General features: G+C 53.7%; 1 protein-coding gene across 7 annotated transcripts; it reads right to left on the minus strand.

Moving 5' to 3' along the window:
• Positions 1 to 91: 91 nt before the first annotated feature.
• LOC144723575 (calpain-8-like) lies at positions 92 to 25,159 on the minus strand. Of its 7 annotated transcripts, none has more exons than XM_078602426.1 (23): positions 24,906 to 25,159; positions 23,120 to 23,355; positions 19,593 to 19,662; positions 18,740 to 18,858; positions 17,684 to 17,817; positions 15,754 to 15,922; positions 14,580 to 14,663; positions 14,117 to 14,202; positions 13,342 to 13,419; positions 12,952 to 13,142; positions 11,386 to 11,606; positions 10,694 to 10,726; positions 9,875 to 9,964; positions 9,380 to 9,498; positions 8,973 to 9,009; positions 8,136 to 8,207; positions 7,186 to 7,231; positions 6,723 to 6,787; positions 5,317 to 5,388; positions 4,991 to 5,069; positions 2,305 to 2,421; positions 1,259 to 1,314; positions 92 to 849 (listed from the first exon to the last, which is right to left on the minus strand). In XM_078602426.1, the coding sequence occupies exons 2-23, from the start codon at positions 23,321 to 23,323 to the stop codon at positions 823 to 825; spliced, it is 2,169 nt and encodes a 722-aa protein (XP_078458552.1). In that variant the 5' UTR covers positions 23,324 to 23,355; positions 24,906 to 25,159; the 3' UTR covers positions 92 to 822. The 7 variants fall into 7 exon arrangements, 6 of the variants coding, with proteins under 6 accessions (XP_078458552.1, XP_078458550.1, XP_078458553.1 ...); XM_078602424.1 differs by having other exon boundaries at positions 23,120 to 23,394; XM_078602427.1 differs by lacking the exon at positions 24,906 to 25,159 and adding an exon at positions 23,640 to 23,729.
• Positions 25,160 to 25,723: the final 564 nt, after the last annotated feature.

Genomic DNA, 25,723 nt, shown 5'->3' on the forward strand with positions numbered 1-25,723 from the left:
TAGAATGTTAGATGAAGTGGAATTGCCATGCAAACTGCGTGCGCGTGACGCCCTCTACTGGGTGAAAACGAAGTTCGACCACAGACTCGGGTTTTAGGAGGTGAAAACGATGTGTTGTTTATTTGGAGAGAGAGAGGGGACTAACACCCAACCTGTACACATCATCATCGACGTCACCATCCTTATCACAATTACCGAAATATCATTACCGCTACCATCACCACCACAATGATAATTACCACCAACATCATCATCAAATACTATAATATCATCACAGCCGTCATGACGACCACCAACATCACCATCCCTGTATTATCGTCAACACCATCACCACAAACCATCAATGCATTGATTAGAACTAACCTCACTGCTAATGTTTGCACCATTACCACCAACACCATTACTGCCATTGTAACAAAATACTGTTAATACCATCACCATCGTCTTCACTGTGTACCATTACCATCACCATTGCCATCAAATACCGTCATCATGAAGCTCAGCAGGATGAGCCTGGATGGGTTGACCAGCACCAGGGCTTGCCAGGTGCTGTAGGTGAGGGTGGGTTTCCTCACCGCTTTTCTCCCACATGCAGCCATGCTCTCATTAACTATGGAATTCACGGCCAAACATCCCAATGTAGCAGGACCCTTCTGATAAAAAGGTTGGCCCGGGTAAATACATGGCATGTTAACAATCATCACCAGCATCATCATCGTCATCACACCATCACCACTTCTCCATGAGCCATCCCAGAGCCAAGTAGAAGTGAGCTGAAGTCATCCGAGGTCACCAGAGGTCAACCAGGGTCACCCGGGTTCATCACAGCCCGATGTACGCAGTCACCCACTGCGTCACCAGGTGAGGACGTGGGGGGGGGGGGGATACAAGGGGAGAAATGTGAGGAGCAGAGACATGAGAGGATGGGGAGAAGGGATAGTCGGGATAAAATTGGGGGGGGGGGGGGCGGAAGGATGTGAGGGGGGCATAAGGGGGTGTGGGAGCAGGAACAAGATGATGCGAGTTGAAGGACGAGCGTTGATGGATGGTATGTGGGTTGACGTGCAGATGAATGGGTGGAAGGAGTGATGGAGGAATGGGTGGATGGATGGTGCATAGGTGAACGGAGTGATGTATGCAGCGGTGACGTGTGGATGAAGTGATGAAGTGTGCAGAGCGATGGGCGGAGTGGAATGTGGAAGGGGTGACGTGAGGGTGGAGCGATGATGGCAGGAGGAGACTATCTCCTTGGCCTCACCTCGTCAAACTCGGGAAGTGCATCCCCCGTTCTCTCCTTCTCCACCTCGTAAACACCTGGGCGGGAGGGGGGAGGGGGGGCACAAGTTATGTGACCCGACACCGATGATGGATTGATGTTTTCATTTCGTTACGGTCGCTGATGGTTGACGGTTGATGAGCGTCCATGGTTATGAAGGTCAACGGTGATGGTGGGTTTTTGACGATGGCCTTGGTCATTGTGCTGTCGATGGTGGCGATGAGAACGATGATGTTGATGACAATAAACGATTAGTTGTATGCATCTCATCGTCGTCGCTCACGCAAATTGAATCCCACGATTGCTGTGGAAGCACAGACGAGCGGTTAAAGCAGCAACCAGGCATCGAGCTGGCACTGCCAACAATTCCCCAAGTTCTGCGGTCCTCTATTTAAAAAATGCAGCCAATTAATGAGTGTTGACGCATACTAATAGTAATGATGATCATGACGATGTTAATAATTATGATATTGATGATTATAACCATGATGTTGTTGATGATGGTCATGATGATGATGTTGATTATGATAATGCTAATGGTGATGTTGATGCTGGCCATCGTGATGATGGACGTATGCTGAACTTCTTTCGCATCGTACGTAGCCAACTGTGCTCATCGGCAGTGTGGGGGAAGGACAATAAACTAAATACAAAAACACTGTTCTAAAGTAATGTGATTTCAATGTAGATTTGAAAGTGCACAGCTCCAGTGGCTTCCTATGATTGGACGGAAGAGCGTTCTAGACGGCCGAAGAAGCGCATCTGAAAGCGCGCGATACGGTGACCGTCTTTGTTCGACGGTTAGTCAAAAGCCACTGCGCGGATGACCGGAGTTTGCATGATGGCTTTTGCTCCTCGATGATGATAACCATAACGGTGATGTTGGCTATTGTGACGACGATGTCGACGATGATAATCATGATGGTGGTGTTGATGCTGCCTATCGTGATGATCAGATAACCATGATGGCGATGTTGACGATGGTGGTGATGATCGACGATTTGCCGGGACGGCGATGGGGGCCTCACTGAAGAGGTTCTGCAGGCGACACGCGCAGCTGACGAAGGCGCTCAGGCTCAGGCTGGAGTCGGCGCTCGCGAAGCGCGTCCACGCGCGCTCGTACACGGCCATGCGCAGCTTCACACCTGCGGGGTCACGCCACACACGGCTCAAGGTCAGCACGCGACCTACGATCCCCCCGCCCCCCCCCCACCCCCCACCCCCAAAGTTGCTATTTTTTTTTTATATTTGCCAGATAATGGAATTTTTTTTTTGTATTAGTACAGGCCCCATTGAAGAAGCTTCACATTTAAGGGCTGCACCCCCCCACCCACCCACCCCTAGGAAATGTCCCAATCTACTTCTGGGTTATCGCCGCCCATGCCACGATCGCTTCCTTCCTTCTGCCAGGTCCCACAGCTGTTGTATAGTCGGCACCCGAGATCCAATGTCTTCTCTAACGGTCTCATCACCACCACCACCACCGCCGTCGTCTGCTCTTAGGTGGTGCAGTGTAGCGTGGTGTATCGTGGTGTGGGGTATCGTGGTGTATCGTGGTGTATCGTGGTGTGGTGTATCGTGGTGTGGGGTGTCGTGGTGTATCGTGGTGTGGGGTATCGTGGTGTGGGGTATCGTGGTGTATCGTGGTGTATCGTGGTGTATCGTGGTGTGGTGTATCGTGGTGTGGTGTATCGTGATGTGGTGTATCGTGGTGTATCGTGGTGCGGTGTATCGTGGTGTATCGTGGTGCGGTGTATCATGGTGTATCGTGGTGTGGTGTATCGTGGTGTGGTGCATCGTGGTGCGGTGTATCGTGGTGTATCGTGGTGCGGTGTATCGTGGTGTATCGTGGTGTGGTGTATCGTGGTGTATCGTGGTGCGGTGTATCGTGGTGTATCGTGGTGTGGTGTATCGTGGTGTATCGTGGTGTGGTGTATCGTGGTGTATCGTGGTGCGGTGTATCGTGGTGTATCGTGGTGTGGTGTATCGTGGTGTATCGTGGTGTGGTGTATCGTGGTGTGGTGTATCGTGGTGCGGTGTATCGTGGTGTATCGTGGTGCGGTGTATCGTGGTGTATCGTGGTGCGGTGTATCGTGGTGTATCGTGGTGCGGTGTATCGTGGTGTATCGTGGTGTGGTGTATCGTGGTGTATCGTGGTGTGGTGTATCGTGGTGTATCGTGGTGCGGTGTATCGTGGTGTATCGTGGTGCGGTGTATCGTGGTGTGGTGTATCGTGGTGTATCGTGGTGCGGTGTATCGTGGTGTATCGTGGTGTGGTGTATCGTGGTGTGGTGTATCGTGGTGTATCGTGGTGCGGTGTATCGTGGTGTATCGTGGTGCGGTGTATCGTGGTGTATCGTGGTGTGGTGTATCGTGGTGCATCGTGGTGTGGTGTATCGTGGTGTATCGTGGTGTGGTGTATCGTGGTGTATCGTGGTGCGGTGTATCGTGGTGTATCGTGGTGCGGTGTATCGTGGTGTATCGTGGTGTGGTGTATCGTGGTGTATCGTGGTGTGGTGTATCGTGGTGTATCGTGGTGTGGTGTATCGTGGTGTATCGTGGTGCGGTGTATCGTGGTGTATCGTGGTGCGGTGTATCGTGGTGCATCGTGGTGTGGTGTATCGTGGTGTATCGTGGTGTGGTGTATCGTGGTGTATCGTGGTGCGGTGTATCGTGGTGTATCGTGGTGTGGTGTATCGTGGTGTATCGTGGTGTGGTGTATCGTGGTGTATCGTGGTGCGGTGTATCGTGGTGTATCGTGGTGCGGTGTATCGTGGTGTATCGTGGTGTGGTGTATCGTGGTGCATCGTGGTGTGGTGTATCGTGGTGTATCGTGGTGTGGTGTATCGTGGTGTATCGTGGTACGGTGTATCGTGGTGTATCGTGGTGCGGTGTATCGTGGTGTATCGTGGTGTGGTGTATCGTGGTGTATCGTGGTGTGGTGTATCGTGGTGTATCGTGGTGTGGTGTATCGTGGTGCATCGTGGTGTGGTGTATCGTGGTGTATCGTGGTGTGGTGTATCGTGGTGCGGTGTATCGTGGTGTATCGTGGTGCGGTGTATCGTGGTGTATCGTGGTGTGGTGTATCGTGGTGTGGTGTATCGTGGTGCGGTGTATCGTGGTGTATCGTGGTGCGGTGTATCGTGGTGTATCGTGGTGTGGTGTATCGTGGTGTGGTGTATCGTGGTGCGGTGTATCGTGGTGTATCGTGGTGCGGTGTATCGTGGTGTATCGTGGTGCGGTGTATCGTGGTGTATCGTGGTGTGGTGTATCGTGGTGTGGTGTATCGTGGTGTATCGTGGTGCGGTGTATCGTGGTGTATCGTGGTGCGGTGTATCGTGGTGTATCGTGGTGTGGTGTATCGTGGTGTGGTGTATCGTGGTGTATCGTGGTGCGGTGTATCGTGGTGTATCGTGGTGTATCGTGGTGTGGTGTATCGTGGTGTATCGTGGTGTATCGTGGTGTGGTGTATCGTGGTGTGGTGTATCGTGGTGTATCGTGGTGTATCGTGGTGTGGTGTATCGTGGTGTATCGTGGTGTGGTGTATCGTGGTGTATCGTGGTGTATCGTGGTGCGGTGTATCGTGGTGTATCGTGGTGTATCGTGGTGTGGTGTATCGTGGTGTATCGTGGTGTATCGTGGTGTGGTGTATTGTGGTGTGGTGTATCGTGGTGTATCGCGGTGTGGTGCATCGTGGTGTATCGTGCAATGTACCACACTGGGCGAGCGCCTGCCCCAGCTCAAAGGTGCTCATGCCGCCCGAACCATCGCGGTCAAACTCCAGGAATACAGCCTGGGGGGGGGGGAGGGGGCGGTGGGGGGTGAGGAGGGAGTGGTGAGCGGTGAACCATAAGTGGTGAGAAGGAAGTGGTGAGGAGGTAGTGAGTGTTGCCTTCATATATGTGTCAAATATAACGTACATATCAAGATATTATTTGGAGTGGAGCGGTGGCACAGTGGTTAGCGGCGAGCAGTGATTGGTGGATGGTGAGTGGGAAGTGGGGAGCGGTGAGCAGCGAATGGTGAGTGGTGAGCGGTACCTGTAATTTCTTCACGACGACCATGGACTGGTGAGTTTCCTCCAGATTCAGCTTCCTCAGAGACTTCTTCTTCTGTGGTGGTGAGCGGTGGTGAGCGGCAGTGTGGTTGTGTTCACGGTTTTGTGTGTGTATGGTGAGTGGCGGTAGTGTGTGGTGATTGCGTTCGTGGTTGTGTGTGTAGTGCATGGTGGTTGTATGTGTATGGTGAGTGGTGGGGTGGTGAGTTTGGTGGTGGTGAGAGGTTGATCGTAATTGTCAAAGTGAAAACTGGACATAACTGACCGCGACATCGACCCGTGACCTTCACCTTGACCCCGCATTCACAACCCCTGCCACGACCCCCCCCCCCCTCGCCCCGCAGCTACATATCCACAGAATTAAAGTCTTGAGTTGAACTCCCCAATCCTGGATTGCAGGGTTGGTGGATTACGCAGAGATGCCGCCGTGAGCTGCGACACTCCCAACCCCACTGGGTCTGCACGTTTAGCCAGCAGATGGCAGTACAGCAAGTGGGTCCGTGACAGCCATCTGTGCGGAACTGCGCGTGTTGCCCCGTCGCGCGCACGGCGGGCTTTCTGAGGGTGCCTCTCCGTACCCCTCAGCCCGCACCAATCCAAGCCTGGACTCAAATCGTCATTGACCATACGTCCCAATCATTTCCTCTTATTATTTTTTTCCTCCTCAGCAACGCCTCACCGAGTCTCAAGACTCTCCTTCGTGAGGGTCCTGCCAAGCTCTTTTTGCAGTAGGAGGCGATGCTGTTGCTGCTGCTGCTGCTGTGTGTGATCCTCGCTAACGGCACTTGCCCCAACAGTCTGTTAAGGCCATACGGGGTATCTTTGCCTTTTAAGATCCAAAATTGAGTCATTTGCTAATAATGTTTCAGCATTGGGGATGTTGGGCCAATATCAGTTACGTTGTGTGTGTGTGCGTTTTATTAGCTATGGAAGAAAACCACAGAACTCAAAGGAAACCCATGTAGAACAGAGGGAGGCCATACAAAGTCTATCAGACCGGTGCCAGAGTCGAGAGTTCAACCCAGGCCCTTCTGACTGTGAGGCGCGGCCAGCCTGCCACCCGTGTCCAGGCCTCTGTCAATCCACTGCTGGATGAGGGCATCCCCACGCACCACGCCGCGCGATTCGTGGGTGTCGTCAAACCCTGCCTCGCCACTCTGGTGAGTGCAGGTTGGCGAAGGTCGGGAGCACCGAAGTGGGAGCACAGAAGTACAGCACAACAATGGATATTACTGCATTGCTCTCTTGACCGCGCTGCTGTGATCTCCATTACACGAGTTTAAGCAATAATGTTAATAACATTCATCATTATAAGCAACATTGCCACATTCGAATCTCGACAGTTTGGGGGGGGGGAGGGGGGTGTGGGGGTCGGGGCAGTGAGGATACGCCGCGCTGGAAGGAGACCAGGCTGCGACACGCGTCCATGGAGAGGGCGCTCCGAGCAGGTAACCCTGCAGTGGAGGGGGGGGGGGCAGGGGGGCCCAATAACTCAGGTCCACATTCGACCGCTCCGTGTCCTCCCCTGTGACCCCCGTGTCCCCGTGCCCCCCCACAAGCCGTGTCCATCTGCCGCTGATGATGCCTCTGATATCCCTGCGCCCACCCACCCCCTATTCCCTGTGCCTCCTACACCCCGTGCCCCCCATGCTCCCCACGCCCCGTGCCGCTCACATTCCCATAGCCCCCCCAGTACAAAAGCCCGCTATGCCCCATGTACCCCCACAACTCGTGCCTTTTGCATGCCATGCTCCCAATACTCCTAATTTGTTCCATGCGATGCCCCATGCACCACGTGCCCCCCTGTGTGCCGTCATCCCCTCCCCCCACTACCGCTGTGCCCCCCACTTACTTGAGTTGACGAGACGCGTGAACTCAGACAGGGAGATTCGTCCATCCTGTGGGGGGAAGGGATGGACCCAGGGGCAGCAACAACAACATCAACAACACCAACCACAGACACTACGGCCATAGAAACATCCACCACAACATCACCCCCGTAGCTACAGAAAGCCACCACCACCTCCTCCTCCAAGACAACCACCACCTCCACAATCACCACAATCACCACCACAACCATCACCAAGACTATCACCACGAGCACCATCACCACTATCACCATGTCCAACATTATCACCACCACCATCTCCTGCACCACCACCATAGATAACCACCAATACTATCAACATCACCAGTAGAAACTCCACCACTACCCCCACTACCACCACCATCATCACCACTACACCTACCATTAGCTGCTTCGTGTATTTACGTCTTAATGTTACGGCTCTTACAGTGTGGAAGTTGTTGTGGTTGTGTTGATGTGTGGTTGTTTGGCAGTGGCTGTGGTGTGGTGGTTGTCTGGTGATGTGGTGGTTGTGTGGTTGTTTGGCAGTGGCTGTGGTGTGGTGGTTGTCTGGTGATGTGGTGGTTGTGTGGTTGTTTGGCAGTGGCTGTGGTGTGGTGGTTGTCTGGTGATGTGGTGGTTGTGTGGTTGTTTGGCAGTGGCTGTGGTGTGGTGGTTGTCTGGTGATGTGGTGGTTGTGTGGTTGTTTGGCAGTGGCTGTGGTGTGGTGGTTGTCTGGTGATGTGGTGGTTGTGTGGTTGTTTGGCAGTGGCTGTGGTGTGGTGGTTGTCTGGTGATGTGGTGGTTGTGTGGTTGTTTGGCAGTGGCTGTGGTGTGGTGGTTGTCTGGTGATGTGGTGGTTGTGTGGTTGTTTGGCAGTGGCTGTGGTGTGGTGGTTGTCTGGTGATGTGGTGGTTGTGTGGTTGTTTGGTAGTGATGGTTGGGGTTGTTGTTACTCTGCCCGCCAACTTCTGAAACTCGGCGTCATCCAGCTCGGGTTCAGTGGGGGCAGGAGCGGCGAACACAATCTAAACAACAACATAAACAACAACAACATAAACAACAACAACATAAACATAAACGATATCAGATAAACAAGAGTAGCCAAATGTCTGCAACGATTTGTGGTCGTGGTTGTTGTTGGTTTCTGTTGTGGTGATGGCCGTGACTGGCGGTGGTTGTTGTGGTGGTGACTATGGTTGTGGTTTTGTGGTGGTGGTGGTGGCTGTGATTGTTGTAGTTTAGTGGTGGTTTCTTGTGGTGGTGGCTGTTGGTTGTGGTTATGATAGCGGTGGCTGTGATGGTGACTATGGTTGTGGTGTGGTGGTGGTGGATGTTGTGGTATTGACTATGGTTGTGATTTAGTGGTGGTGGCTGTGATTGTTGTGGTTTAGTGGTGGTTGTTGTGATGGTTGTTGGTTGTAATTATGATAGCAGTGGCTGTAGTGTTGACTATGGTTGTGGTTTAGTCGTGATGGTGACAATGGTTGTGGTGTAGTGGTGGTGGTGACTATGGTTGTGGTGTAGTGGTGGTGACAATGTTTGTGGTGTAGTGGTGGTGGTGGTGACTATGGTTGTGGTGTAGTGGTGGTGGTGACTATGGTTATGGTGTAGTGGTGGTGGTGACTATGGTTGTGGTGTAGTGGTGGTGGTGTAGTTGTGACTATGGTTGTGGTGTAGTGGTGACTATGGTTGTGGTGTAGTGGTGGTTGTGGTGAAGTGGTGGTGGAGTAGTGGTGGTGGTGGTGACCATGGTTGTGGTGTAGTGGTGGTGGTGGTCCGTCAACACTCACACTCCCGTTAAACTCGCACTTCAGGGGCTCCGCTTTCCTGAGGGGGGGGGGGGGGGGGTGAGAGCGAAGTGGTGGTGGTGAGGAGGTGGTGAGGGTACGGGGAGCGGTGTCGCAGCGGTCAGCGCATTGCGCTCACAATCAGCAACGAATATCTGAACTAGCCCTGGGCCTCCCCTAGGTCGACTCGGCCTTAAGTGAGTAAGTACCTGGTGCGATGTGTAAACATCAGCACTGGTGGGGTGGCACAGGTGGCGCGGGCGTGGTTCCGGCCACCCACCCACCCACCCCCTCGTGTGCCATGCCGGCTTCCGTGGGTGCTACACGCTCACAGCGCTCACAGCGCTCGCCCCGACCGGCTGTCCAGCTGCGAGAGGCTGTGCGCGCGCGGGGGAGCTTTGCCTTCGTACCGGGAGCGGTTCTCCTGCTTGGCATAGACGCGCACGAAGAAGTCGCCCTCCACGTCGGGCTCGTAGGTGGAGGGGACGACCACGTAGTCGCCCAGGGGCAGGCGGGCGCGCACACTCACCTGCGACACAAGAGGGGGGGGGGGAGTGGTCCCAGCGGTTTGGGTGTTCTTCTGTGCCCTGTGTCCCCCGTGTCCTCGTATCCCTCGTGTGTCCTGCGTCCCCATGTCCCCGTGTCCTAGTGGCACCACGTGTTCCCATGTGCCCCTGTCCCCACGTCTCCCGTGCCCCCCGTGTCACCTGTCTCCCTGTGTTCCACGTCCCCAATGCCCCCCCCCCCCCTCTTGTCCCGCGTCCCCCTTGCCCCTGTGTCGAATGTCCCCCGTGTTCCCCGTGTGTCCCCGCGTGTCCCCCATGTCCCACGTGTCCCCCGTGTTCCCATGTCCCGTATGTCCCCGCGTCTCCCGCGTGTCCCCCGTGACCCCCGTGACCTCCGACCTCGCGGGCGTTGGAGAATCCCGGCGTCTCCTCGACTGGCCGCGTCGTCACGAAGAACGAGGACGGGAGGGGGTCCTTCTGCTTGCGGAGCTACACACAAGGGGGGGCAGGGGTCACGTGGGCACGCCCCCCCCCGCCCCAACGCCAGCAATCACCCTCTGCTCGTGGCCACTGACCCAGAGATGGGACAGGGAGAGCCCCTTGATGATCATCATGATGCTGCTGCAAGCAGTGATGATTGTGTGTGTGTGTGTGTCGATGATGACAATTCGATTATTTCGCATGATGGCAATACGTTCATGGGCAAAATGCCAATGTCTGTGGCCAAGACGAGAGGGCTTGAGGAGCTGGAGATGGTCTCGTTTTGCTGTTCCTCCTACATCAAAGGAGGACAGACTGCAGTGGGTTACCGTGTGGTCCATAGTTTGGGTTGCAAGGCCACAATCACACGAATGTGCTTTGTTATCAATGCATCTCTGTGGGTCTCCATGAGTCTCCGTGTGTCTCTATGTGTCACTGTACCTCTGTGTTTTATTTGTCTGTTTCTCGATATGTCTCTATGCATCTCTATGTATATCTATGCATCTGTATGCATCTTCGTATGTCTGTATGGGTTTAATGTGTATGGTGCATAGTTTGGGTTGCATGGCCACGATCGCGCTATTGTGGTTTGTATTGAATTTTGAATGTATGTGAAACTGATGTGCAAATCAACTATTGATGTTCTAATTCGATTGATGGTGATATAGATTGATGATGCTGCATGTTTTGACGATGCTGATGGTGATGGTGGTGGTGATGACTGGCCCCAGTACTCACTGCACCCTGCACTGTACACACCTTTTCTGGCACCTGTGCAGACACAGACACAGACAACACTTCAATTAAAACCAGGGACTCCTCACAGCATCCACATGCCCCTCATATTGTACCCTACTCATTCTGCCGCATCGGGTAAAAGTAAATCATTCATTTATTATAATGATTAGCACTGCTACAGTATTCCGCTTGCTTAACCAAGAAAGCCTCACTGAGTCTCAAGACTCCTTGTTCAGGAGGGTCCTGCCAAGTTTTACAGTAGGGGGGCGATGCTGCTGCTGTGTGTGTGTGTGATCACTGGGAGACAAAGGCAGCCGAGCGTGGTGCTGGCCATCCTCGTGTGCCATGCCGGCCTGCATAGGTGCCCGCTAACAGCACTTGCCTCAAAAGTCTGTGAAAGATATACGGGGGATCTTTGTCATTGTGATAACAATTGAGTGATCTGCAGGTACATTTTTCAGCATTGGGATGTTTTGGCCAAGCCCAGTTTACAATTAATGGAAACCCATGCAGAACAATGGGGAGACATACAAAACGCCACGCAGACAGACGCCCTAATCGGGGATCGAACCCAGGCCCTTCTTGCCGCAAGGCACGAGCGTCACCACCGCGCTGCACACCGCCTCGCCGTCTCCGACGCGGTCACCGTGACCTTCACGAGGCCATCGTGACCCCAGGGCGAGGTGACTCACCGGGTAGACGGCGAATCCGATGTAGAGGAAGTCGGGGGTCCCCTTCCCGTTGGATGCCGGCGCCCCCCCCCTGCGGTTCTTCTGCATGAGGGCCAGCACCACCGTACAGTGGGTGACCGCTCCTCCCCGGTGGGCCGCCCCTGGCCCTCCTCCTCGGGACCCCCCCTCGTCGTCCCCAGCACGTAGACTCAGGCGGAACTGGGGGTTGGTCCAGAACGAGACTGTGGGGTCGCGAGAGGGGTGGGGGGCGGTGGAGGGGGGGGGGGGGGGCGAGGGGGTGCAGGTGGAATGTCAATAGTCCTGAAATATCCCAGAACTATCCTGTACATGTGGATTTGGAAATCCACTGCTGGATGACAGCCTCCAGCACATTGCAGGTCGAGGGAGGGGGGGGGCGGTTATTTGACCATACTTCACCACGACGCTGGTCAGCACGGGTTGGTAAATGCGGCGAGCATAGACGTGGGGGCATAGAAGCACAGTACAGCAGTAGAGTTTCTTGCAATTCCCTCTGCTGCCCACAACGTCCGTGGGCGGACGCCCTTCAAAGCACTATCCAGGCTCAACAGCCTGCTTAGCTTCTGAGATCTCGAGAGATGAGGGCGTGTCCTGGGAGAGCTTTTTGTCATTGCTGCCTCATCCGATTCCAGGGCCAAACGACTTCCGACTCATTCTGCGATCATTCCCTCGTCACTCACAAGCCACGCGGGTAATTCCAGCGCTTCATCTCTCGCCGAGCAGTCTTCCAGGTTTCTGGTAGATGAGAGCACGTGGCACCTTGGCTCGTGGTAGCCACAGCACATAGCGAGAGAGCGAGGTATTCTGGATGTGGCATGCAGTGCGCGGGGATATTGTCTGGGCCATCAACCTACACAAACCCCGGCCGAAATAAATCCTGGGTAAATAGATTCGCGAATTATTTCTAACTATCTTTACTACCCGGCTTCGCCTGAGACTTGGATTCTTGTCTTGGATTAATAGACGGCCTACGCGGAGGGTGGGGGGGGGATGCGTGACGTCAGCAGGCACACTGTGTGACGCTGTCGCATTCGGGTGACATCACAGACGTGACGTCACCGCTAACTTGCCGTGCAAAATATATCCATTATTGCGCCCCCCCCCCCCCCAAATACAAAAGTAAATGTTTATACTTTTTGCATTGTGTACAGTCTGGAAGCTACCCACATGCCAAATTTCAAGTTTGTTACATGTCGGGAAGTATGCTAAACATTTCGAACAGACACACATATTCACAAATTTCCCTTTTATAAATATAAATTAACATGACGTTAATTTGGCATTTGCACCATTCTTAACTCAATTTGGGACTGCACACGGAAGCAATCATGAGCGCGCTACTGGCAGACTGATGCCCACTTGCAGGCCAGGTGTGGATGAGATGTGACGTCAGGTGGTTTTGAGTTGCTCATGTATCTAAGCAAGCGCCATTGGAGTGCACAGATTATTAAGATTATCATTATCATCATCATACAATTATCAGGGAGGGTGCTACGTCTATGCATTGTAAGATTTACTAAACATTCCCGGATAATTCCCAGGAGTCACCTTTGTATTTCCTGCAGCCGCCAGCGGAACAGCCGGGGATCCAGCGTCCGTCGTGAGTGGTGAGGGCCCACGAGGGTGGAGCTGGGGTCCCCGGGGCCGCCTCGGCCGAGTCGGTCCCCTCCGTCTCCTCGGGGTTGAAGCTGCAGATCTCGATGGTGCTGAAGAATCTCGTGAATTCCTCCACTGACATCCTGGCCGGACGACGGCGCCATCGACACGACAGTAAGTGGGTGGCTCGGTGGGTGGGTGAACAAATTGGTAGCTGGGTGGGTGGGGGGTGAGTGAATGGGTGAATACGTAAGGGAGTCGGTGGGTAAGTGAATGAGTGGTGGGCGAGGGAGTTATTGAGTGTGTGAGTGATGATGATGATGCCGGTGTTGATGATTTCACCAGAATTCTCCGTCCTCTGACTTCTTGAGCTTGAGTCGCTGTTGCTCCTGTGGCTCCACCGAATCCCACTCAGTGGCCCTGGTGGTGCACGCCACACACACCACGCCGGTACACACCCACGCATCCACACACAACGACTGCCGCCGTTCGGCACTAAGTGGTGGTGACGTCATCACGACGCGTGTGCCATGCTCGGTGCACTTTGAGGCCACGTGAAGTGTTGAAGGGTCGCTGGCAGGAGGTCCCGGAACAGACCCAGGTGCCATGGGTTAACTGACTGAGATAACAGAACCTCCCTACTGTGCAAACTTTCTGCGTTTTAGCCACCCATTGCTCTCTCTGCTGGTTGTTGTGAGCATCGCTTCTCTAACAGAGGGCGACTGCCTCCAACTGCACAGTAGCATCCTTCATGAACCTCCTCCACAGAGGCCGATCTTGACACCGCTGGTACCAGTCATCAACAAGTCCACTCCCCAACCCCCCGTACCATATCAGTCCATCTCTTCTCTAGCCCGTACCACGCCAGGTTGGCCCTCTCTATCCGGTCAAACAGAAATCTGCTTGGGCATGCAGTGGCTGGGCATGCGGACTACATAACCCAGCCAACGCAGCTTCGTCTGCCTGATGGTACTGTGTCTGGATCTGTGAGCTCCTCGCACACTCCAGTTTTGTTAAATCCAAGATGGATAGTGGACATTGGGGGGAAGTAGAGGGGAGATGAAAAGATGGACAGATGACGAGAGGGAGGGAGGGTGGGATGGAGGGGGATCACTACTTGTCGCTCCAGGCCCCCGTGTACTCCTGGCGACCCCACGGGTTTCGCAGGCGAACCAGGCGCACGGATCCCCCCCGAGTTGAGACCTGGGGGTGGCGGGGAGGTGGGGGAGCGTCTTGTTCACACACCACGGAGTGGCTCGGCGTCTCCATGTACCGTGTCTCTGTGTCTATGCATCGTGTTTGTGGCGAGTATGGAGTACGTGTGTTCCGTGTCCCCGTGTCCCCATTGTCCCTGTTTCTCTGCGTCTCCGTACCGTGTCCATGGCGGGTATGGATTACATATGTCCCCGTATCTCCATGTCCCTGTGTCCCTATGCCCCAGTGTCCCCGTGGTCCCCGTGTCTTCGTCCCGTGTCCATTGCGAGTATGGATTACGCATGTCCACGTATCTCCGTGCCCCGTGTTGATGTCCCCCCAAGTCCCCATGCCCCAGTGTCCCCGTGGTCCCCGTGTCTCCGTACCGTGTCCATGGCGAGTATGGAGTACGCGTGTCCCAGCACGAGCCCGCTTTCGTTCACGCGACCCACCTCCGCGGGACTCGCCACCTTCATGGAAACACGACACATGCGTGTGTCACGTGTGTGTGTGTGGGGATCGGTGACGTAGTGGTTAGCGCACTGCGCTACGAACCCGGCGACCCAAGTTCGATTCCCGCTCACGGCCAACACCAGTGACGATTTTGATTTGAAGCTTTCGTGACTGCAGGAATCCATACTCTTTGGATCTTTCGATGAAGTCACGTCGTTAGAAATTAAATTAAATTAAACAAATCACGACGTTTTGATCACAACACAAGCGGTCGTCATCAGGCAAAGGAATATTAAACAAACACAAGATCCAGGTCCGATTCAATACAGTACACAAAATCCGTGATCTAATCCCATCTGTGAAGGAGGTCATTCCTGACATGCAATATCCTGGAGTCTACAAACTGAGTTGTACCTTCGGTAGCAGTTACATTGAGGAAACGAAACGACATGTCTCGGACCACGTTCGTGAACACAAGGCAGATCTGAAACAAGGTAGGACCAATACCTCTGCGTTGCTGATCATTGTTTTAACGCTGTGGGCTCACACGAAATAAATTTTTCTAAGACGGAGGTACTCTGCAAACCTACCGGCTACCTTCAGAGATTTGCTCATGAAGCCATCCAGATATATAAACACAGACACATCTTCAATCGAGAAGATGGGTACAAACTGAGCAATCATTGGAAGAACGTTATTAACCAGGTAAAGTCTTAACTGACTGTGATGTTTTCATCCTACCTGCCCATGTCACCTGTTATTTCCGACTCTCTGTGTCTCTCTCTCTCTATGCCTCTCTCTTAGATCTCTCATGCTCACATGTCCTTTGCATTGCACTCTCATGCCTTTGGATTGCACTCTCTTGCCTCGTGGAGGCCACTCTAAGATCTTACATTAACATGCTAATCTCTCACATGAACATAGCCACTTCCGTGCCCTCGTCGACGATGCCGCTCTCTGATCCTACAGTTACATGCAAATTTCTCACATTAAAATAAATTACGTCGTAATTTATTTTATTTTATACCTACGTGACTTTACCGAAAAAACCAAAGAGTATGGATTCCTGCAGTCACGAAAGCTTCAAATCAAGATAGTACGTATCACCTTTATAAAGCCGGCGAGCAGGGCATTGCCGGCCAGGGCAGAGGTGACGCAGAGCCAGAGTTTGGGGGTCGCGGGGTCGGAGCGGTACGACTCTCCCACGCCGCCCGTGAAGTCCTCCATGGCTTCCAGAATCTTCCCGGCCTTGAGCCCAGCGTACGAGCCGTTTAGCCTGGCGCATAGCACATACACACACACACGGTGATACATACACACACGGTGATACATATGTAGAGGAGTAAAATGGGGACGTGACATCAGGTGTGCCGTTCAGTGCGATGACGTCACGTCTCCTAGGGTACTTAAGGGGGACCCCGTGACGTAAGCGGGGTCACCGTGGGAACGGGTAGAGTAAGCAGGGTGAAGAGGGAACCAGGGGTAGAGAGAGGGATCGAGTGGTGGGGAGAAGCCGGTAGTAGCCGTAGAGGTGCTTCTCTCTCCGGTCGGTGGAGTCGGCAGAGTCCACGATCCGACACGAGAGAGAGAGACCGGAGCTAGCCGGCAGGAACCCGGACTCAGAGTAGGACCCCTAGCCCCTGGGAGTTGTGTACCCTGTGTGTTATTGTTAAGCTTTAATAAACCCTGGCGAAAGCCCTTAACTTACCTCCGTCTCTGAGTACGTCCATGGGAACCTCTCTACACATACACATGGTGATACACATACGGTGCTATGTTTGTGTGAGTACCCAGCTGTGTGTGAGTGTAACTAGCTGTGTGTGTGTGTAACTAGCTGTGTGTGTGTGTGTGTAACTAGCTGTGTGTGTGTGTAACTAGCTGTGCGTGTGTGACTAGCTGTGTGTGTGTGTGTGTAACTAGCTGTGTGTGTGTGTGTAACTAGCTGTGTGTGTGTGTGACTAGCTGTGTGTGTGTGTGACTAGCTGTGTGTGTGTAACTAGCTGTGTGTGTGTAACTAGCTGTGTGTGTGTGTAACTAGCTGTGTGTGTGTGTAACTAGCTGTGTGTGTGTGTGTAAGCTCTGTGTGTGTGTGACTAGCTGTGTGTGTGTAACTAGCTGTGTGTGTAACTAGCAGTATGTGTGTGTAACTAGCTGTGTGTGTGTGGGTGCGACTAGCTGTGTGTGTGTGTAACTAGCTGTGTGTGTAACTAGCTGTGTGTGTGTGTAACTAGCTGTGTGTGTGTGGGTGCGACTAGCTGTGTGTGTGTGTAACTAGCTGTTTGTGTGTGTAACTAGCTGTGTGTGTGTCACTAGCTGTGTGTGTGTGTAACTAGCTGTGTGTGTGTGTAACTAGCTGTGTGTGTGTAACTAGCTGTGTGTGTGTAACTAGCTGTGTGTGTGTGACTAGCTGTGTGTGTGTGTGTAACTAGCCGTTTGTGTGTGTAACTAGCTGTGTGTGTGTGTGTAACTAGCTGTGTGTGTCACTAGCTGTATGTGTGTGTAACTAGCTGTGTGTGTGTGTGTGTAACTAGCTGTGTGTGTAACTAGCTGTGTGTGTGTAACTAGCTGTGTGTGTGTGTGTCACTAGCTGTGGGTGTGTGTAACTAGCTGTGTGTGTGTAACTAGTGTGTGTAACTAGCTGTGTGTGTGTGTAACTAGTGTGTGTGTGTAACTAGCTGTGTGTGTGTAACTAGCTGTGTGTGTGTGTAACTAGCTGTGTGTGTGTAACTAGTGTGTGTAACTAGCTGTGTGTGTGTGTAACTAGTGTGTGTGTGTAACTAGCTGTGTGTGTGTAACTAGCTGTGTGTGTGTGTAACTAGCTGTGTGTGTGAGTACCCAGCTGTGTGTGTGTAACTAGCTGTGTGTGTGTAACTAGCTGTGTGTGTGAGTACCCAGCTGTGTGTGTGTGTAACTAGCTGTGTGTGTGTGTAACTAGCTGTGTGTGTGAGTACCCAGCTGTGTGTGTGTGTAACTAGCTGTGTGTGTGTGTGTGTAACTAGCTGTGTGTGTGTGAGTACCCAGCTGTGCGAGTACCCACTTGGCGTAGGCCTTCTCCAGCAGTGCGCTCCAGAACTCGTTGCGTGTGCTGGAGCGCGTGTACACGAGGCGCTTGCTCCGCGATGGGAGGCGATCATCCACCACCACCTCCAGCCAGCGACCATACTGCCAGAACTGGGGGGAGGGGGGGGGGCACAGGGGGACACGGGAGGCACGGGGGGGGGGGGTACGCAGAAAGGCGTCCGAGTCGGGAATCGAATCAAGGTCTATCTTGCTATGAGGCACAAGCATTACCACTACGCCACCACCCTCCCCACCCATGTAATCAAATTGATAACGGTCGGTAATCAGTTTCATTCTTGCATATAGCACGGACACGTTCATGAGCTAAACGGCAACGTCGAGGTCTGCTGGCCACGACGGGAGGGCTTCAGGAGAGGAGAGTTCGTGTCGTTTTTGGTGTTCCTCCTCCTCGTTGAAGGAGCGCAGTGACTCCGGTGGTTTACTCAATGATCCATAGGGGCAGTGCTGAGCGGGACACGGTGCTCGGCTCTGATTGGCTTAGAATGCACGCGGTGTGGCTCTGATTGGCTTAGAAGGCACGCAGTGGGCCTCTAGGCGTTCGGGTCACCGGAAGATCCGAGGAGGTCTTTCTCGGCGACGGTAATCGTGTGTTGGGGGAGAGAGAGGGCCGAGCTTGGCTGGAGGGAAGGGCCAGGGTGGGAGCACCGCGTGGACTCAGTGCAGGTGTTGGTGTTGGCAGCAGAGATCGTGCTGGAATTGCACGTGGCAATGAATGTGCATCGCGAACGTTACGTGAGAGAGAGAGAGAGCAGTGATTGAGTTGCTGTACATGAGTTCCCCTTTCAACAAGCCGCGCTGCCTATGTTGTTGTCGCTCTCTTAAACGGTAAACGAACCCCCAAAGTAAACCGGCGGCAACGCCAGTTTGGAAGTCGCTTCCAAGCCAATTGATTTGTTCATCGAGAGTTCTGCACCGATCGCCGCCCGGGGCGAGACTACCACGGCCTCACGCGGCGTGGGCTGTGTCCTCCAATCGTCCGCGTGCCGGTGCCCGGGATGTCGAAGCCGCTCACCCTGAAGCGGAAGATGCCGCAGTAGTCCGTGCCGAAGTCCTGTCCCGCGGGCACGACCTGCTCGAAGAGGGCGGGCTCCAGCGTTAGGGACGACATGGCGGCCAGGAGCCAGCAGTCCCCTGCGGGGGGAGGGTTGGGGTGGAGGTGGTGAGGGGGAGTGAGGTGGGTGAGGGGTACGGGGAGACGGGGCCGGGGGGAGTGAGGGAACGGGGTGGGGTGAAGGGGTAGGGGGAACGGGGCGGGGTGGGGGTCGATGGGGGGGTGAGGGAACGGGGTGGGGTGAAGGGGTAGGGGGAACGGGGCGGGGTGGGGGTCGGTGGGGGGGTGAGAAAACGGGGTGGGGTGAAGGGGTAGGGGGAACGGGGCGGGGTGGGGGTCGGGGGGGGTGAGGGAATGGGGTGGGGTGAAGAGGGATGCGGGGAGACGGGGAGTAGGTCAGGGGAAGTTAAGTGGTGAGGTGAGGGGTGAAAGGTGAGGTGAGGGGTGAGGTGAGAGAGGAGGGTAGGTGGTGAGGATTACCTGGCAGGGAGGTAGTGAGGGTTTTGGCTGAGGGTGTATAACGGTGGTGAAGGGTACTGGGGCAGTGGTGAAGGTGCGGGGTGAGGGAGATGTTAGAGTCACTGGGGGAGGATAGGTGAGGGTTACTGGGAGAAGAGTGGTGGGTGCTTCAAGGTGAGGAGGTTGGTGAGGTGGTGAGGGTTACATGGGGGGAGGGGGGTTGGGTGTTTGGGTGAGGAGGTCGTGATGAGGAATGGGTGGGTAATGGTGAGGTGGTGAGTGTACGTGATACATGAGAGGTGGTGAGAGGTGCATGATGAGCCGGTGGTGAGCGGCGGTGGTGAGCTCCTCTCACCCAGATCTCCCTGACATATGTCTGTTGTTGAAGCTCCGTCCAGAAGGAAGAACGGCTTTGGGCAAATTTCCTACGGGGGAGAGAGAGAGAGAGAGTCGGGGCGAGTGGGGTAAGCGTAGGGCGTGAGCGATGGCTTGGGGTGGGGCGGTGTGAGTGAATGTGGTCTATGCTACAACGTGGCGCAAGTGGTAACACTTGAGCCAGTGACTGGAGTAAGTTTTATTACACGTTGGCTCTCGCGGCCAATATGATCCATAATCGAGGTTGTTTTGACCCGGAGTAGAACCGTCAGTGCTGGCTCACCAATCACTCTGACCGCTGCTTTTTACTCTGAATTCTATCCAGATGTGACAGCGGCAGAATTCCGGCTCGGCTTAAACGCGTGATTTGGTAACGGATCTGCATTGCTGGAAGGGGTGGGGTGGAGGTTGTCCGTATCAGGGGTCTTCATTGAATGGTAAGTACTCAGCGTCGGCATTGGGGGTCTGCAGTCGGTATTAGGGGGGCAGTATTAGGGGGCCAGTATTGTAGTTGGGGTCCGGATATCAGGACGGGTTTACGGGGATGTTTTCGATTTTCGTAAACTCAATGCAGATGCGCGCGCGTGTGTGGATAGGGATTGGTATTTTTTATGTGTTTTTGTGCGTGGAATTCGGAAGCACATCCCTCATACGAAGAAGACACAGACCACATGTGTCTCCGCACACCTACACGTGACCCTAAATCAACTCTGCAATGCACACACGCACCCAGCCACGTATGCTTCAGGTGTCTGATAATTGCTCTGCATGACTCAATCGAGACGGATTTAATTACAAAAACAATAGTGCAACTCCACAGAGCAACAACAAACACAACACTCGCCTCCCACCGCTCACGACGTTAAACACCGTCACTCGGGGTTGTTTTCTTGTTTAACCAGCCGTGAGAACGCAAGAGACCAGGATGAGTCACATTTGCAAGAGGTCACCAAACTGACGCGAGCACAACATGACATGGTACGGGAATTAAGGCAACAGAAATCTGCGCTAAAAGAACATTGCTGCTTTGAAGACTCCATAGCTGGCAACCCCTTATCAGTGCCCTACCGCATTACAGAGCAATTCAGACCGTATTGGTCACCCCGTGCCCCTTATACATCTTGACGTTCATCCTACAAAGTCTCATCACAAGGGAGAAACACAAACAAATAGACGCATATTCTTTGGTTCTTTCGGTAAAGTCACGTAGATAGAAAAAAATTTGAATAATAAACTGAATAAAAATAAAACCAGTACACTCACTCCGATTAAGAACCAGGCGACAGTCTACATTAGTGTTTTTTTATTATTATTTTTTTATCCACTTTATTTTTGTTATTTTTTTCTAACTACGTGACTTTACCGAAAGAACTAAAGAATATGAATTCCTGCAGTCACGAAAGTTTTCAGTCAAAATCAAATAGACACACTTGTTTTCTTTGCCCGCATCGAAACAGCTGTTCGCCGTGTGGACCTGAAACCCCAATATCGCTGTGCAAGAATACGGGGCAAACCGTATGGGTTGACAGTTATGGAACTCGACTATATTGCACTAACATACTCCCTCACCAAACACTCACCATTCACCACTTACCAATCACGTCTCGCCAAAACCATCCCCCACACACACACGACTACATCGCGTTTGAACCCCCATGTAACTCGCATCGCACACCCGTCCACCCACTGTCACGCCACGTGCACACCACACCCTCACGCACGAAACACAAATGCCCCATTACTGTCAAATTCACAGTTCATCTCGTGCAGGCGACATGGGCACATTCTGTTCGCGAGCACCTATTAAGGTCGGCACGGCGCACGAGGGGGCGGTTTGTCTCCCCAGTGCTGACGTGTACACACTGCAACAGGAACTCCTCGGTTAAGGCTGAGTCGTCCTAGGGGAGCCCCGAGGACCGGATCAGTAATACGTCACTGATGTTAGCCGTGAGCGGTAATCGAACTCGGGTCGCCGCAGTCCGCGTCGCTGTGCCACGTCCCGTCACACCCCCACACACACCCCACACACAACCAACACACACACCCCACACACACACACCCTTCTCACCCCACACACACCCCACACACACACCTCACACACACTCCACACACACACACCCCACACACACCCCACACACACACACCCCACACACACCCCACACACACACCCCACACACACACACCGCTCTCGCACCACACCCCCCCCCCCACACACACACACCTCTCACACCCCCCCCCCTCACACACACACACCTCTCTCACACCCCACACACACCCCACACACCCTTCTCACACCCACACACACCCCACATACACACCTCACACACCCCTCACACACCCCACACACACCTCTCTCACACCCCACACACACCCCACACACACACCCCTCTCACCTCCCCCCACACACACACACACCTCTCTCACACCCCCCACACAAACCCCTCTCAAACCCCACACACACACACCGCACCCCTCACACACACACCGCACCCCACACACACACACCCCTCTCACACCCCCCACACACACCCCTCTCAAACCCCACACACACACACCGCACCCCACACACACACACCCCTCTCACACCACACGCACACACCCCTCTCACCCCCCCCCACACACACACCGCACCCCACACACACACACACACCCCTCTCACACCACACGCACACACACACCCCACACACAAACACACCCCTCTCACCCCCTCCCCCCACACACCCCTCTCTCACACCCCACACACACCCCTCTCTCACACCCCCCACACACACACCCCTTTCTCACACACCCAACACACACACACACACCTCTCACACCACACACAAACCTCTCACACCCCACACACACCCCTCTCACACCCCCACACACACACTCCTCTCACACCACACACTGGCATCACACACAGTCACACCCTCGTACCGTCACAGGAAACGCGCACCACTCACAGGCAATCACTCACACCCCACACGCACACACCACAAAACAAAGACCCCCCCCCCACCGTATAGACTTCAACAGACTGTAGGGGCAAGTGCTGTCAGCGAGCACCTATGAAGGCCGGCATGGCACGCGTCACACACACCACACACGCGCCCCCACTCGTACATCAGACACCCACGAAAGACACCAAACCTATCACTCACACCAAAGACAGAGATCCCCCGTATAGCCTGGAACAGACTGTTGTGGCAAGTTATGTTAGCGAGCACCTATGAAGGCCGGCACGGCACACAAGGGCAAGGGGGTGGGTGGCCAATACCACGACCGGCCGCCTTTGTCTCCCCAGTGGCGATGTTTACACACCGCACCAGGGTACTAATTTATGGCTGAGTCGACCTCGGGGGAGGCCCAAGACCGAATTCAGAAAATCGTCACTGGTGGTGTTGGCCCGTGTGCGGGATTCGAACTCATTTGAAGCACACACACACACACCCCACCACGAACTTCATCCACCGACTCCGCCCGGGTCTGGAATCAAACCCATCCTCCCCGACCTCTACCACTCACCCGGGGCCGCAGCCACTCGAGAGGCGCCTTTTCTGGAGCCGCGGTGGTCTCTGCCGGGGGTCCCAGGGCTTTGGGCTCCGCGGGGAAGAGGGGGTCACAGAAGAGGGCTTTCTCTCTCTTGCACTGCGCCCGGAGGGACCCCCAGTCCTGGCCCAGGTGCGGCTCGGGATCTTGCACCGAGCCGCGTGTTGAGTTCGCCTGCATTGCAAAGGCGCTGCTGATTCTTACACGCGCAGCTGGGAGAGGGAGAGAGAGAGAAGAGAGCGGTAGAGAACCTGGGAGGGGGAGAGCACAGCACGGCAGCGCAAACGGACTTTGAAGAGTTGGAGATCAGTAGGAAGAGGAGGAGCGTAAATAGGAATGTGGAATGGGGTTGGGTCCCTATGTCCCTGAGGCTACAACTCTGTAATGACGGCTAGTTACAACCAGCCCCTCCGTTCCTCCCCCTTCAATCCTTCAGTCCCTCCTTTTAATTCCTCCCCAATTCCTCCTTCAATCCCTCTGTCAATCTCTCAAATACCTCCTTTCCTCCCTCGTTCAAACCATCCGTTGATCACTCCTTCAAACCGTCCATTCCTTCCCCCAGTGGCCTAATGTGGTTGCAAGGAATGAAATACCCCCCCCCTACTCCAGCCTACCCCCCCCCTCCTCTGCACACCCCCCCCCCCGCCCCCCCCTCTGTCCAATCCACACACTCCCCCAACTCTCTTCACAGACCGTCGCCTGGGCCCCTCTGCCCTTTGGGCCCGGTGCAGTTACACCGCCTGCACACTCCACAGCTACGTACACCAATGCCCCCCCCCACTCCCTCCTAGAATACATCCCTCCATCCCGCACCCTTCACTCCCTGCCCATCGCTCTCCGGAATGATAATTCCACAATGGGAATGGGGACTCGCCCCAGTTCCCCAGACTTGTCATGTGACACTGAAAACCGGTTTGTTTTATGGGCCAGTAGTTGCTGATTTTACTGGGCTCGTTTATCGCACTATGAGAGTGGTGGTCGTGGCAGCAGGAGCTGGTTAATTGCTTTTTTAGAAATATTCTACACCTCCAGTGCTGTTCCGAGTTTCGCAATCGGCGTCACGACACATCTTCTAGAGGCGACGAATCGATGCGGAAATCTCGCCGAGCAGTGCGACCCTGCGTGCGTGTTGGAGAGCGGCACGCGGACGCGGGGATCGCAGAGCTACGTTCAAGTGACTCCTGGTTCACAGAGTAGGGGGCGTCAAGATGCCACCCGCCCTGCCACGTGAGAGTAATGTTCGTGGCTGCACGCGGATAATGAATGTGCTTATCTGACTCGAGCAGACGAGATTTAAATGTTGGCACTTTCAACATGATAATAGATAACGTTTTCATTATGAGACCTTCTTTGCCAGTAGCAAGATATAGTAATAGGTTTTTACCCTTTTGTATGGCACCAAAACTGACACCCTTATACAAGGAATCATGTTTGCAATAACCACAACACAAACAGTCAAAATGCAAACAAAAAGAGACTAGGCTCTATTTCAAGGACAGTGCATATCATTATCAGAGTTGTCTCTTTTTGTTTGCATTTTGACTGCTTGTGTTGTGGTTATTGCAAACTTGATCCCTTGTATAAAGGTGTCAGTTTTGGTGCCAGACAAAAGGGTAACAACATATTACTATAATAGATAACGTAACAGATGTCCAAATATTGACGTCATTATGTTGAATAGAAATGCACAGTCCTTTGCCAACCCATTGCTGAATGAAAGCCTCCTCTTGCTGCGTCTGCCACGGGTGTTGCTTGTCCATACCTGACGACGTAAGAAGCTAAGGCACCTGACAGGTCATCCATGGAGATGAGCATGAATATTGCCCGGCTGGACTCCAGATGTCACCACTCTGACCTGCCTCAGCCCTGTTGCTCAACAATAATATAATTTGCTCCAAAAAAATCACCCTTTTTGTGTAAATTCCCACATTCAACCATTTTAAATATTGAGCAAGTCGTGGGGTAGGCGCCACCTCAAATGCCTTCTCGAAGTCAACAGCTGTTGCATCGCACGCAGCAGAATTGTCAATGCCATTGGCGATATGTAGAGTCTTGCACAAGCCCTCAAATGCTGCCTATCTTGAAGAAAAACCAGGCCGGAAACCGTGTTGAGTATCAGATAGCGAGTTTCTATCTTCCAGAATCGAGATGCCATCTCGCGTGGTCACAAACGACTGTCTGCTCCAACAGTCAACAACAACTGGAGGTGAAGCTAAATAGGGTGGCAGGGCGGCACAGTGGGAACATTTGTGCCCCACAGCAAAACATTCGTGGGTTTAATTGCTGACTCGGGCGTATTTCTGCGGGGAGTTTGTATGCCCTTGCCCTGATCTGTAGAGTGGGAGTCAGAGAGTGAGCACGAGTGAGGGTGTGGGGTGAGCGTGTGAGGAGTTTGTGGGGAGTGGTAGTGTCGCGATTAGCATGTTGCGCGACGAACCCAGCGACCCGAGTTCGAGTCTCATTCACGGCCAACACCGGTGATGATTATATTATCTGAACCGGTCATGGGCTTCCTCTAGGTGGACTCAGCCTAAAATGATAATCTGGTGCGATGTGTAAACATCGCCACTAGGGAGACAA

The sequence above is a fragment of the Lampetra planeri genome, chromosome 18 (assembly GCF_965212315.1).
Source record: "Lampetra planeri chromosome 18, kcLamPlan1.2.h2, whole genome shotgun sequence".
Lineage (NCBI taxonomy): Eukaryota > Metazoa > Chordata > Hyperoartia > Petromyzontiformes > Petromyzontidae > Lampetra > Lampetra planeri.

Excerpts from the sequence above, each read along its gene's own strand:
- LOC144723575 (XM_078602426.1), bottom strand. The coding sequence starts at position 23,323 with ATGCAGGCGAACTCAACACGCGGCTCGGTGCAAGATCCCGAGCCGCAC. Across the intron at positions 5,070-5,316 it reads TCGTCGTGAAGAAATTACAG|GCTGTATTCCTGGAGTTTGA; the intron begins GTACCGCTCACC and ends CCCCCCCCCCAG. Across the intron at positions 850-1,258 it reads CACTTCCCGAGTTTGACGAG|TGGGTGACTGCGTACATCGG; the intron begins GTGAGGCCAAGG and ends CTGGTGACGCAG.